Consider the following 15,367-nt stretch of genomic DNA (forward strand, 5'->3'; position numbering starts at 1 on the left):
CATAGAGCCAAATTAATCCATGTCATGCACTGATGAGGATCAACCAATCCGAAACAGTCTGTATGCATGTTGGATTATTATGGCTCTGTACAAATTAACAAGTGTAACGCTGGGTATCTATGTATACACTGTATACGATAAATCGAGGTCAGATAGTCACCTGTGGTCATACACGTGAAATCAGGATATGCGGTACAAAAGGACTAAGTCAGAGGTAGGTCAAATAACAGGCTAAGATCATACACTGGTAATCAGGTGGCTAAAGTACAATGGGCTGAGACAGGTGCGAAATCGTTAAACAGGCTGGAGTCATACACATAAATTTAGATGGCTGAGGTACAAACAAGGATGAGACAGAGACAGAGTCGTTAGGCTAGCCGAGGTCTATACCGAGTATCAGATGACTGTAGTACAGAGGGATGAGACTTTAATCAAAGTGGAGGGCAGGTCGGGTCATACACAGAATAACAATCAGGATAATTACAATATACAATACAATATACAAGACTGGACTAACTAGAGTACATATATATCGGCAGTGTCTGCATATATATATAGCTCTGCGGACTAGCTAAACTAGACTCAGTAGTAAGGCAAGGTCCAACGCTCAGTGAACTGATAGCTATAACGGACACTGGACAACTGACAGACTGGGACTTAAATACCAGAGATAGGGCATAGATCCACACCCCTAGAAGTACCAGCCAATCAGTGCACTCCTAGGGAAAATCAGTGTCAGTTGACTAAACATCAGCTGACATGCCTCACACCCGTATTATCAATCTATAAAGGCTGTCACGAGCCATGTACACTCGCCCAGGGACATAGCCGGAAGCGCCGCACTGGCCCATAGCCACAGGGGACCCAGGGATGCCGCCAGATGAGGCGGAAGTGAATGGCTGCCCGCAGCTGCCGGCAGCCGCGTCATTGAGTGTAGTTACAACAAGCTGACACATCATTGCATTCCAGCGATTCTGGAGGTGTGTTTAGCTTCTAAGGGCAACAATGGTTAATTTTCATATATTCAGCAGTGATGCACTGGGAGACATCTCGGAGCTCACTCCAACCTGAATTATCGCAAATTCTTTCTGTTTTAAGAAAGCAAACTTTTGTTTTCCAAAATATCCAATACATAGAAAACTGTGCACAGCATCCAAAAAACCAGCAGCAACCTGTTTTTTTTCCATGCTAGGAAACCATGTATGGTGGGTATAGTCCATTGATGAACATGGGCAACGTGTTCCCGTGTGGCAAATAAAAGCGAAAAAATCACTTTTAAAGCAAATCCTTTATGTTCCAAATCTTCAAGTACACATGTCTATTTGTAAACAGCAAAGAATATTCCAGTTCACTCTTATCACGGCATAGTTTGCTCTACACGACAGAACATCCCATTGATTGTGATTATAAAACACTTTACGACTTACAGAATCATGCAGGGCAAGTTCAATGCTCTAAAGCAGCTTCCTTTTGTGCTAAGGTTAAATTGCGCAGAACAAATCACCCAGTTACATGGATACAATCATTGTACTGGAAGTTACACGTCAACCCCTTTACTCATTTAGTGGGTACTAATAAGGTCAACTTTTTTAACTTAGATAAGAAAATGCACTTAGATGTAACATAGATGGGGTTGTAGCACTGTTGTGTGTACATCCTGTGGAAAAACTGCAGAATACTGTTGTGCGTGTTCGTTCATCCGTTTGCTTATAAGCAAGTTTTATCCAATCTACAAAATGGCAGCGTGTTAAATGCCTGCTCCTGAACATTCACATCTCCAGGGCCCCTGCATAGCACAGAGTAAACATTTCAGGCTGTTAACTTGTTTGTCTCTCCCAATGTGCATCATAGTGAAGCAAAAAAATGTAATCGCTTGGATCATCTGCTAGATGCTTTGCCAGCAGTGACAAAACGTTTAGAAGTACATTAGGCTGCCCTATTATTTACAGGTACTGCGCCACTCGCTACATACGAGCATGCAGAGTTTTCGTTTTAAGGGGTCAGCCACTGCGCACAGCACATCAATCATTGGGGAGAACAAGACAGCGGAGGTTAACGTAGATATCAGCCTGTTTTAAGCAAAGTGATTTTATGTAGGTCTTAAAGTCATGATTGCGCACTGCATTTTTTATGGAGAAGAGTGCCACATAAGGGGAGAAGACTTAAAGAGGTTTTTTTTACTTTTGTTGTAAAAAAAATGCAGTGCTTTTAGTCCAGCTTTATATATTGAAAGGATTACTGGCTAGCATTATTTTAATAAAAGTAACAAGTATGTAAACAGTTAGTAATAATAACTTATTACCAAGTGCTAGCAGATCAGAGTATCAAAGTTTGCTGCCAGTTAATATCTTAGTTCACAGTTGGAAAATGAGTAACATCGGGTTTGATGCACTAAAAGCCGGTAATATTGCTGTGCCCAGACAGTACCTGACATTTTTACCAAGACTTACGCAAGCAGAGTAACGCACATTGTGCAATTAGCGCAACCCACAGTACGCAAGTAACGTGAACATTGTTATGGTAATGCGTGTTATGCTAATTGTGTCTGTGATTTACCATAATAACTCTTGCATTACACGTGTATTTATACAATTATTTTTTATTTATATAGCATAAACATCCTCCATAGTGCTGTACAAATAAATAGTGGGGAGCACAGATACATGAGAAGTTCAAAACACTGTACTATCAGGACATCCAGCAATACATATACAACAACATACATAGGTGATATTTGGTTTGAGACATGACCAATGCTGGTACATGTTCATGTGATAAAGACTAGGTGGAGGGTCTCTGCTCTTGTGAGTTTACATTCTAGAGGGTAGTGGGGTTGTGTTGATCGCACAATGTGTGGTACTGCAGCCTAAGGGGTGCTGTTTTCAGGTGGTTTCAGTCCTCCCTGTCTGGCAGGTCACAGCAAGAGTGCCTGGGCTTCCACTACTCTAATCCAGTGCCACTTACATATGGAGTCCCAAAGGGTTCTGTGCTATCATCATTACTCTTTGCAGTCTGCATACTCCCAGTAGGCAAAATAGTCCAGAACTATGGCCTAGGATACCATTGTTATGCTGACAACACACACCTATATCTGTCCTTCAAGCCTGGAACACAAGACTTATCAGCATCCATCAATGCCTGTCTAGTGGAATTACAAAACTGGATGAACACCACCTGGTTGAATCTGAACCCTGATAAAACTCTGACAAAACAGACGTGCTGGTGGTAGGCGGTCCACACATGATGGATTAAGTCCACAAGTTTCCCCACTTCAAACTAGCAGTTGGGGAGATGCCGTGGAGTATAAAGACCATGTGCAAAACCCGGGGGTGATCCTGGATGGAAAGTTAACACACAGACAGCAGGTATCAGCTGTACTCAAATCCTCATTTTTTCACCTGAGAAATAAAGCGAGAATTAAACACCTTATCCCAGCTGAAGACCTACTTACTGTAGTTTATGCATTAGTATCCTCCCATCTGGACTACTGCAATGCCTTATTTATCGGATCCCTAGATAAAGTGCTGTGCCCCTTACAACTAGTACAGATTGCAGCAGCCAGACTCCTAGCCAATGCCCCCCGCAGCTCGCACATCTACCCAGTACTGCAAACTCTTGACAGGTTACCAGTAAAATGAAAAATCCATGTTAAGAGCTGCCTACAAGCATTCAAGGCTCTAAACCACATGAGATCCAAGTACATAGTAGATCTATTGGAACTATATGCCCCTCCATGTATCCTCTGCTCTGCCAGTAAGAATTATTTGGTTATTCCCAGTTTCCACTTAAAAACATTTGGTGCACGGGCCTTTCCCCATTCCTATTGAACTCATGTCCACAATCAGTGCGAGAGGCTCCTTCTCTGGACAGCTTTAACCTCCCTGGCGGTAAGGCGGGCTATGCCGCCGGGAGGCACCACTCAGGCCCCGCTGGGCCGATTTGCATAATTTTTTTTTTGCTACACGCAGCTAGCACTTTGCTAGCTGCGTGTAGCATCCGATCGCCGCCGCTACCCGCCGATCCGCCGCTATTCGTCGCGCCGCGGCCGCCCCCCCCCAGACCCCGTGCGCTGCCTGGCCAATCAGTGCCAGGCAGCGCTGTGGGGTGGATGGGAGTCCCCTTTGACGTCACGACGTCGATGACGTCGGTGACGTCATCCCGCCTGTCGCCATGGCGACGGGGGAAGCCCTCCAGGAGATCCCATTCTTTGAACGGGATCTCCTGATCTCCGATCGCCGGCGGCGATCGGAGGGGCTGGGGGGATGCCGCTGAGCAGCAGCTATCATGTAGCGAGACTGTGTCTCGCTACATGAAAAAAAAATAAAAACATTTCAAAAACACTACTTTGCTGCCCCCTGGCAGATTTTTTTAAACCGCCAGGAGGGTTAAGAAAAGACTAAAAGCCCACCTCTTTTTCCAAGTCTTTGAGACTTCAGAACAACAAATCAGTAATAGCGTCTTGAATCCCCAGGGAAAAAAGTGCTATAAAAATATTACTACTGTTATTATTACTCTGCTGGTGTAAGTACCAGTAAAAATGCCATGTGGTGCCTGCACACAGCAATATTACTGGCTTTTAGGGAATCACGCCCATTGGGTCTAACACTGTGGATGTGATTACCCCAACAGCAATGTGGGAGCTTTGAATAGTCTCATGACAACGGTACTCCAAACAGAATATGCCAAGTCCTGTTGTCAAGGTGGCAAAGAAGAACTATTGGCACTTACTATTAGTTGTGGAAATGTCTACCCATGTATAATTTCAGTAGCATTAAATGGCAAATATTTATGACAATGTTATAATAAAAGTGGAATATCCCTTTGAAGAATAGTCCAGGAACACATTTCATTCTTCACTGACAGTAAAGGAAAGGCAGAAATGTAAGTGTGATGCTGAACAAATAAACATAGTTCAGGCGGCTGTCAGCATTATTTATTATCCCTGTACACTATGCCTGTCACAAGAGAAATATGGAGGCTGCTGAATGCTGACCTCCTTCTATAAATGCTGGTTTCCTGGCTGTACTTTGTTTCTGAGTCACTCCTCTGGAGCAGGTTTGCAGATTGCTGGTGTCAGAAGAGTATCACAACACCGACCTGATCTGCATTCTTGTTCCAGATTCATTATTTAGAGGAGCATGTCTATTACAGGAAGGATCATTTTTTTTAAAAAAGGCATTCATCAGTAGCAACTTCCATTCACATCTCTCAATAAAGGTGCACTTTTTAAATAGGAACTTTACTGAATATAACAATGAATAAAATTGCTTATTTTTACAGCATTACTTTACAAATGATTTACTCGGTGTTTGCCATTGTAAAATCTTTCCTCACCCTGATTTACATTCTTACACAATCACCGGTGGCAAAATCTTCACTGGAGCCAAGGTGCATCACTGCGGAATGATATTGAAATACTGATAGTGATGTAAATGTAAACACCTTCTGCACCTTCCCCTAAAGGACCAGAGACTGCTGGTTGAAAAAAAATGGCACTTACCGACGTCATGCTGCACTGACCCGCCGCTAACACCGTTGTCCCGTCACTGTAACCATCTTGTTCTGCTGTCCCTATGATGTCAAAGCTCCCTGAGCCAGTCATGAGCTGATTTCATTGGCTCTTGACCCTGTCATCAATTTGAGTCAATGTGATTGGCTCACATTGATCACAGGGTCAGAAGCCAATTAAATAGTCTCTTGACCGGCTCAGGGAGCTCTGCCGCCATACTGATGACAGAGCGAGGGTGATGCATCGGCAAGAGAGTGGCACGATTGGAGGGAGCGTGTGACTGGAGGTCAGGATTGAAATTTACGCCCTGGCAGATATAGCAGGTGCAAAACAGGGTGTAGATTTAAATCAGCGCGGTCCGGAAGCAGTTAAAGTATGGGGCGAATGCAAACTTCATGTACATTGTTGTTCATAGCAAAATGTTTCCCTACGAACAGATCGTGCCATCACTAAACCTGGAGGTCTCATTTAACTCAATACTGTAATGTTTTAACGTGACTTAGGTTCTGAGAGCCTCATATTTATGCACACAGGGTTCCTTCTAGCAACATTCAGAGGTCAAGTGTGCCATATCATGTAATTCCTGTCAGTATCTCTAAGTGCATTGAGCAAGGACTCATATAATGGAGTATTTCAGACACAGTACTTACAGATTAAAGGGGAACTTCAGCCTAAACAAACATACTGTAATTAAGTTACATTAGCTACATTAATTAATATAGATAGGTAATATAATCTCTTACCCACCCGGCTTTAAAAGAACAGGCAAATGTTTGTTATTTCACGGGGGCAGCCATCTTGTTCATGGGGGCAGCCATCTTTTTGGTTGAAATGAGGTGACAGGGAGCATGAGACACAGTTCCAACTGTCCTGTGCCCTGATCACACCTCCCAGATGCACACGCTAGGCTTCAAATCTCAAATCCCACCTCCCCAAAAAAACTGCACCAAAACAGTAGAAAGAGAGCAACAATATCAGAACTCCCATCATGCTTTACACAGCATCAGGGGAAAATGCCCAGGCAGTTTTCTTCTGTGCAGCTAAAAATGAGTTTTGGATAAGAAAAACAAAGTTCTGATGCTGTGAAAGTGTTAAAGAAACACCAAGCCTTTTCAGTGCTGCTGAGTAGATTTTTAGTCTGGAGGTTCACTTTAATAAGACTTTCTTCCATTCGGAACATGTGTTTGTTATGAACATTTATGTACATTATATATACAGTAGCCTGGCAGTGCACAATTCTAATATCATGTACCTGTGCAGGATCTACGTCGTTTAGCATTACTATTGATGTACAGTGATAGTCAAGGACCAGCCTCCAGAAGTCTTTCACTGTGTTCGGCAAGGGATGTTGTGTAACGATGAAAGCTGAAGGCTGCACATAGCTCTGAAAGATGGAGAACAAATTATAATGATAGCAAAGGACTAAAGAATCAAATGTATCCCACAGCAGAATGTCACAAACCAAGACATTGTTAGCATTAACAGAACACCAAAGGTCTTTGTATTTTTCCCTTCATCCCGTATGTAATACATGCCACCTATGTGTCTGTCTGTAGTAAGAACCTTTGGCTGCCCTTGAAATCTTCCAGATAGAACATTTCTTTGTCGTTTTAGAACATTTTTTTTTTATCTTTCCATGTTAACAACATAGATTTTTCTTTCAAAGGATTTAACTGAAAATTGATTTGTGAGATCACTGTGGTAATTCTGACAGCTTTTTTTATAGCAAGATCTTTAAATTACTCCGAGATTTAAAAAAAAAAAAAGAAAAGAAATAAAACGAAGCAAAGTTTAACCTTTACCATTTGTACCCCTTCATTGTGAAAACTCATAGACTGAACTCTTGAGAAAAACATGAACTTAAAGAGGAACTCCAGTGAAAATAATGTAGTAAAAAAAGTGCTTCATTTTTTACCATAATTATGTATAAATGATTTAGTCAGTGTTTGCTCATTGTAAAATCTTTCCTCTCCCAGATTCACATTCTGACATGTATTACATGGTGACATTGTTACTGTGGGCAGGTTATTTAGCTGTTTCTAGCTGCTCTGTCTGTTAGACAGCTAATAACAGCTATTTCCTGTCTCTGAACATTGTTACATTGTGGCAGTTTGCCAGCAGTACCGCGGTATTCAGAGCCTCTTGTGGGAGGGGTTTCAGCACAAAATCAGTCACACAGCGCCCCCTGATGGTCTGTTTGTGAAAATCATTGTCTTTCTCATGTAAAATGGGGTATCAGCTACTGATTGGGAAAAAGTTCAATTCTTGGTTGGAGTTTCTCTTTAAAGTACCTGAAGTAATACAAAAAACTGAAAGTGATGTACATTTAAGACAGCCTTACCACCCTGTTACCACTGCTTCATAGTGAAAAGGGGGCTCTGTTGAATTTCTGCAGGTACCCCAAGTTAGATGATTAAACCATATGGGATGCAATTACAGATCCACTCACTGTCCATCCCTACATTCTCCATCACACACACAGACACACACACACACACACACACACACAAATAAACAAACACACACACGTACGTACATACACACACACACACGTACATACACACACACACGTGTACACACACACACACACACACACACACACACACACACACACACACACACACACACATACACACACACACACACACACACACCTATCTTAAAGGGAACCTGAAGTGAGAAGTCAGGTAACTGGTATTGCTTGAAAGGAAATAAACATGGTAGCCTCCATGTCCCACTCGCTTCAGGTGTCCTTTAAAGAGACACTGAAGCGAAAAAAAAATGATGATATTATGATTTGTATGTGTAGTACAGCTAAGAAAAAAAACATTAAGATCAGATACATCAGTCTAATTGTTTCCAGTACAGGAAGAGTTGAGAAACTCCAGTTGTTATCTCTATGCAAAAAAGCTATTAAGCTCTTCGACTAACTTGGTCGTGGAGAGGGCTGTTATCTGACTTTTATTATCTCAACTGTAATTGAACTGTTTACTTTTCCTCTGCTAGAGGAGAGTTAATTACTTCACAGACTGCTCTGAAAGACTCATTTTGAATGCTGAGTGTTGTGTAATCTGCACATATTATAGAGTGATGCAATGTTAGAAAAGTGATGCAATGTTAGAAAAAACACTATATACCTGAAAATAAAAATATGAGAATATTTTCTTTGCTGCTAATCTTCTAGTAATTATTCATAGTACACAACCAATTCATTATATCATATATATATTTTCGCTTCAGTGTCTCTTTAAGACACTTATTTAGGCAGAGGCTGTGAATCATATTAGCCAGGAAGGGGTTGTGGCAAGAGGAAAAGTATTGCTTCCAGGATGACCTTGGGAAACCCGGACTTCCCTGCAAGGAAGTTTACAGGAAGTGTCATGGATAATCATGGATCATCCTTTACTATAAGGCAGAAGTTACAGAGTGGTAAAACTGCTTAGAATGCTGGCATATCACCACTTTCTGTGTTTTAGCACCAGCTCATCATGGTTGTTTTAAGCATAATTATGCAAAATCAACCCCAACATGCCCCAGATCAATAATGCAATTATAATGTACAGCTGAATTTCTTCCTCTAAAAATATGACAAATTACATTTAGATGCTGAAATTTAATGGGCTTATTTCTGATATTCACTTTATGTCTAATACAAAAGTTAACCCATTTAGTATGTCTAACACTAACCTATAAAGTACAGCTACCACTAGATATTCTAAAGATTATAAACCTGCTCTCTCACACTACCCGTCCTTATTTATTTGTGTCTACAGTATTAATCAAAAACTGTAACAGGTCAATATAGCCAATGTTAAAGTATATCTCAGGGTAAAAACTAAAATCATTAAGTGGACAGCACTGACTCATTTGTGCACGTGTCAGCAGCCTTCTGTATCTTTTAAGAGAGATTCAGCATTCACCCATCATCTTGTTTCCTCCACCTTCAGCGCTCAACTGCTTGAATGTGCTCATGCACAACAATCTGCACTGAGTGTAATAGCATGAGGTAAATCTCACGCCTCAGCAGTATATCAACCATGCAGTAACTAGTAGAACTTTATATGCTTATTTGTGATATTTCAATTGATAATAATTTTTTTTAATATTTCTATTATTTTTGTGCATAACACAACAATTACAAATGGAACAATTTCCTGTAAGATAGTATAAAATACTTATGATGGACTATGAAATAGGGATTTACTAGTAATAATATGTTTACTTCCCAAAACCATAAAAATCTAAAAGAAACAACACTGAGACAAGTAATATTAAGAAAAAAATAAATATGTCTGCAGAGCACATTAGTACACAGATGTCACAATGTCAAGGGAAATAATCCCAGTATGCAGTACGGTCCAATACTCCATCAATGCTCTGATAGGGATGTAAAAGATAACCTGACATTTTAAGGGCAATACCTGTCATTTATTATTGGTTAAGTGTACCCTTATGAGTGCTTTATTGAGCTGGAGCCTGTTTGCTCTTATATGGGAGTTCTCATTTCGTGGGATTGCAGATCATATTCTCATTAGTATGAACTGTGAAACTGATCTTACATCCATCAATGCTGCATTGATGTAGTTACTGCTCTCGCCATCTATCGTGATAAGGAAGGGGAGGCATCTGTCTGGAGGTAGTACGTCCATACATCTGTTCTTTTCATGGTTCCTGGGTAACAGTGCTATGCTGCAGTCTTCCACCCGTAGTGTTGGCGTCACCATGTTCAGTGTCTGCAAGTACACAAGTAAAGTAACTTGAAATACTAACTTTGGAATACTGTAGTTTGAAAATATAACTGAATATAAATTGCTTTCTTAAACTTTCTTTAAAATGCATGCAACAGATAACTATATATTTTTTTTTATTTTAGTTTTTTTATTTTAAAACAAACCTTAGCATATGCCGTTTTCATAAATCATTAGAAGGCAGCCTTACTAGTTGTTATCTAGTTTTTATTCTGTCATTTTCCTCATGGTGAAGCATAGATAAGGACCTCTGTCTGGGCTCCTGATCATGTGATCATGTGACCATGCTGACAATGTTGTGCCTATCAAGATGGAGCTGGGAGATTTGCATAAGCACAAGCTGCAGGCACCACTTTCAGTTACTCTACTGATATGTAACAGAACAAACTGGCAAAGATGAGCAGTGGAGTGTGAAATTTAAGAAGAAACTCCAATGAAAATAATGTAATAAAAAAGTGCTTCATTTTTACAATAATAATGTATAAATGATTTAGTCAGTGTTTGCCCATTGTAAAATATTTTAAAACCCTGATTTATATTCAGACATTTATTACATGGTGACATTTTTACTGCTAGCAAGTGATGTAGCTGCTGCTTGCTGTTTTGGCAGTTGGAAACAGCTGTAAACAGCTATTTCCCACAATGCAACAGGGTTCACAGACAGTAAACTGGCAAGAGTACGTACTCAGAATTTCTGTGTGGGAGGGGTTTCACCACAATATAAGCCATGCAGCGCGCCCCCTGATGGTCTGTTTGTGAAAAGGAATAGATTTCTCATGTAAAAGGGGGTATCAGCTACTGATTGGGATAACGTTCAATTCTTGGTTGGAGTTTCTCTTTAAGGTAAAATCCACTGAAATCAATGAGGCCAGCAGGATTTATATATTTTGTTTTTCCTGTTGACTTTAATATATTAAGCTTCTATGAAAAAAAATTGTTGGCTCATTCCTAGAAACAAGGGCCCATATACAATTAACTTTTACTCCTGAGTTTTCTCCTAGGAGATTTTTTGCAATTGAAAAGCATCAAAGGGTAAGTGAAAAGCTACCACAGAAATGGTTGATCTTGAATATTTTCTTGCTTGCTGGTGATTTAAAAGACATTTAATTGACAAGTTGTGAAAATATCACCTAAGAGAAAACAGTAACACAAAATGAGTGCCTTGAATTTAGGATAAGCAATGCCTATGGTTGGAAAATGGATACAGATTAAAGGCTACATGTATTATAAAGATACTACCTATTTGGCACTGAAAAGAGAAGGGCAGACAAATAAGGTAATGGTCCTTACTCAATGTTCTTTTTCTTCTAGGTGATGTTTAATATTAAATTAATAAAATGCCTTTAACCTACCAGCAAGCAAGTAAATACTCATGATAATACTGACAGTAGTTTTTCCCCTATTTTTTTTTTTTAATATTTTTTGAATTGCAAAGTGCTGAAAAGCTATTTAAACAGAAGATTAAAAAATATCTTCTAAGAGAAAACTTAGGAGAAAAAGAGAATTGAACCAGAACCAATGGGAGAAAAATATTGCTTTAAAGGGAATACTCTCATTTCCATAAGCCCCAGCTTTTATTTATTCAGCGCCTCACTATACTGCTGAGGAGTGAGGAATCAACTCTTTGTGGTCGGCACTGAAAATCAGACTCTGCTGTAACTGCAATGCTAGCTGCTTCCTCTTCCCTAACTGCTTCATGTGGGAAACATGAAAAAAGGGGGCATGTGCCAAGTGGACTTATGGGGCGCTGCCATAGGCGCATTTGGGCGCCGGAGGGTTCTGTGTGAGAGTAGGGTCAGGTTTGGTCATACTAAAATATTGCATTTAATACCGATATTTTACTTTTAAAGTTGACCTTACTACACACCCAAATTTCAAGGCGCCCTTTATTAAGGTATGCCTTCATGTGTAGCCTATCATGGAATAGGGGGTGGAGTCTGAATAGGTTTCTGTGTAGTGAAAAACCTGTCCATTTCCACTCTAACTGTGCAACATGATTTCTTCCTGGCTGGGATTATAAGCAAACATGTTGCATGCAATGTGCAGTGACCATTATTTTTATATAGAGAAAAGATAATGATCAATGAATAATCACAGAATTATTTCCAGCAAATGACAGTTATGCTTGAGAATGAATCCCTACATGGCTCAGACGGGTTAGAAATATTTGCAAGTACTGGGCCATTTAAAGGTTTGAATGCACGTGGGATGGTGGTCAAACATCTAACATGTGACAGATGGGTGGGTTTGAGAAGAAATCCAGCCTGTGAAAAATAATGCACCTCAATAGGATCAGTCCAAGAAGATGGATAGAGCAAGGCTAGAACAACATCACACTGTTTTGCAGACTAAGTACAAATGACTGGATAGAACAACAGTCATCTAATGTCAGTACTTATCATACATTTGCAACTTGTTCTTATAGATCCCCTATAGATAGATGCAAATTGGTACACATGTATGGCAGTTAATCCAGCAATATAAATCAAAGGAATTAACTTACTCTAAACTCTTCTTTTATTTGGCTGGAGTTTGTCTGTGGATCCACTTTGTTCATTTCGTAGTATACAGATCTCACTTGAGATGCAGCTATTGATGTGTCCCCACAGAGACAGGCTTCTAATATAGCATCATGGATGAACACATACTGCTCCTGGATAGAAACAAAATGTAAATTAGTGTACAATAGACACTAGGTGTAACAAACAGCAAGGAGGCACAGGCTGAACTTTAGGGATTGAGATTTTCTGGATTCTCCAAAGCTAGTGTTGAACAGTCGTTGAATTTAACACTTAATTTAGTTTTGGCATAAGGGATTTATGACCAAAAAATTAAATTAAAAGTTAGCAAACTGACTTGCTTATGCTTACACCTTCATTATGACCACCAAGTAACTCTGGAAAGCAGAGTCCAAAGAGCACCTGGTCTTCACCCTTTATAATAGATCAGCACCCCTTGGGGACACTGCATTGTTTACTGCCATGGACAGCCAAGTCTATGGCCAGTAAACAAAAACAAAGGAGGCTGATGTGGGAGATGCTTTTCAGAAGCACAATAAGGAAACCATTGAATCAAAAACAGACAAATGGTCTGGTCAGCAGACAGGCATGAACTGTCGAACAGCAGGCAAATTTAATTAATAGAAAAAATAAGGTTGGGCCAGGCATTGAAGAAACTGTTTAACTTACAATACAAGAACACAAGATTGAACAGGCACAATAGGTCAATAATATAAACACAATCTAACAAGTTATTCACTGGCGCTTAGAAAAAAATCTCTGCACTTTCTGCTAGGGGAAGGCTGTTTAAATAGCCTTTAGGAGATGTGACACCCATCCCTGTGCATTGAGCTCATGCTGCCAAGACCAAGGCAATAAAAGAGAGATTGTGGAACAGTGTGGAAACGTGTTGCTGTGGCATTTATGATAGAATGTACAGATAAAACTATATTCAAGAGAAGTCTGGAGCGGTCAGCTGGAGAGAACCATGTTGCAGGTAAAGTGATAATACCATTTACTGACAGAGGATTAATGAAGCATCAAGTGTAATTAGCTCAGTTTTTGCCATTTTATGTTTAAAGGATGACTGACCTGAGAGTGGTACAGAGGCTGCCATATTTATTTCCTTTTAAAAATACCAATTGCCTGACATCCTTCTGATCTTTCATGCATCAGTAGTGTCTGGATCACACATCTGAAACAAGCATGTGGCAAATGCAGCCAAACTTATGTAAAATATCTGATCTGCATGCGTGTTTCTGGTCTATGTCTAAAAGTATTAGAGGCAGTGGATCAGCAAGATAGGCAATGTGCACTGTTTAAAAGAAAATAAATATGGCAACCTCCATATTCCTCTCAGGTCTGTTGTCCTTCAACCATCCTGGCGGTAAGCCTCGAGCTCAGCTCGGGCTATGCCGCGCAGGAGGATTTTTCAGGCCCTACTGGGCCGATTTGCACAATTTTTTTTATTACACACAGCTAGCACTCTGCTAGCTGCGTGCAGTGCCCGATCGCTGCCGCTCCACGCCGATTCGCCGCTACCCACTATGCAATGCCGCCCTCCCAGACCCCATGCGCAGCCTGGCCAATCAGTGCCAGGCAGCACTGAGGGGTGGATCGGGACTCCCTTTGACGTCATCCCGCCCCGTCGCCACGGCGACGGGGAAGCCCTAATGGAAATCCCGTTTAGAACGGGATTTCCTGATAGTCCTGATCGCCGGAGATGATTGGAGGGGGTGGGGGATGCCGCAGCTCAGCGGCTGTCATGTAGCTAGCACTAGGCTAGCTACATGATTAAAAAAAAAAAATGGTGCTGCGCTGCCCCCTGCCGGTTTTAATTGACCGCCAGGAGGGTTAAGGTAGCTCTCAGACATCTATGAAGGGATGGGTAACAGAGACCTCAGTATGACTGTGAGGCCAGAGGGCGACCAGAGGCGCATATTTTATTCTGTTTGAGTAGGAAAATAAAGCTTACTTGATCACAATACAAAACAGACCAGATATAGTTTTTAATTGTTTTATTCAAGTCTTTATTTTCTATTAGCTCCAGTATTGAACTTAATTAATTTTCAAGAAGCATGTTTACAGCTGGCCATTAAAAAATGACCTTCTGGTTTGCGTGTATAATTACCTCTGTTTGAACCATATTCACTCTACGAGAGCGAAGTTCTCTTACACAGTTGTAGATATCTACAACCCCTTCTCTTTCTGCCATATCCAACATTATGTCTATGACAATAAAGCAGCCCGTTCTGCCGGCTCCAGCACTGAAATGAAAGAAAAAATATATAATTTCTCCATTCCAAATAAGATGCAAATGTGCAACAGTAATGACAAATTTTTTGAATTAAAGATATTACAGATTTGTTTAAAGGACAACTGTAACCTCGAAAAACAAAAAAGTTTTATACTCAACTAAAAGAACAGAAGGCTCTGAATCTCTTAGAGCCTACCCATTCCTCTCTGCCTACCCTTGTTCCACCGCCAGGCCCTATTAACGTCTCTTACCGGTTGCATCTTTGGGTCTCTGAGTACTTACAAAAACATGAGACCACGCTCGCGCATGCACAGTACTGAGCTGTGTGCCTTTGGAAGTACTTGGAGAGCCGAGT

General features: G+C 40.6%; 1 protein-coding gene across 5 annotated transcripts in view; it reads right to left on the minus strand.

Annotated features, from left to right (window-relative positions):
- PTPRM (protein tyrosine phosphatase receptor type M) overlaps window positions 1–15,367 on the minus strand; it is a 995,286-nt gene that overhangs the window by 41,218 nt on the left and 938,701 nt on the right. For all 5 annotated transcript variants that reach the window (XM_068237197.1, XM_068237198.1, XM_068237195.1 and 2 more), the window contains 4 exons: window positions 14,887–15,022; window positions 12,761–12,910; window positions 10,069–10,242; window positions 6,762–6,893 (listed from right to left, as the gene is read on the minus strand). In XM_068237197.1, coding sequence (XP_068093298.1) covers window positions 6,762–6,893; window positions 10,069–10,242; window positions 12,761–12,910; window positions 14,887–15,022 — 592 coding nt within the window. The remainder of the gene's footprint in view (window positions 1–6,761; window positions 6,894–10,068; window positions 10,243–12,760; window positions 12,911–14,886; window positions 15,023–15,367) is intronic.

The sequence above is a fragment of the Hyperolius riggenbachi genome, chromosome 5 (assembly GCF_040937935.1).
Source record: "Hyperolius riggenbachi isolate aHypRig1 chromosome 5, aHypRig1.pri, whole genome shotgun sequence".
Taxonomy (NCBI): Eukaryota; Metazoa; Chordata; class Amphibia; order Anura; family Hyperoliidae; genus Hyperolius; species Hyperolius riggenbachi.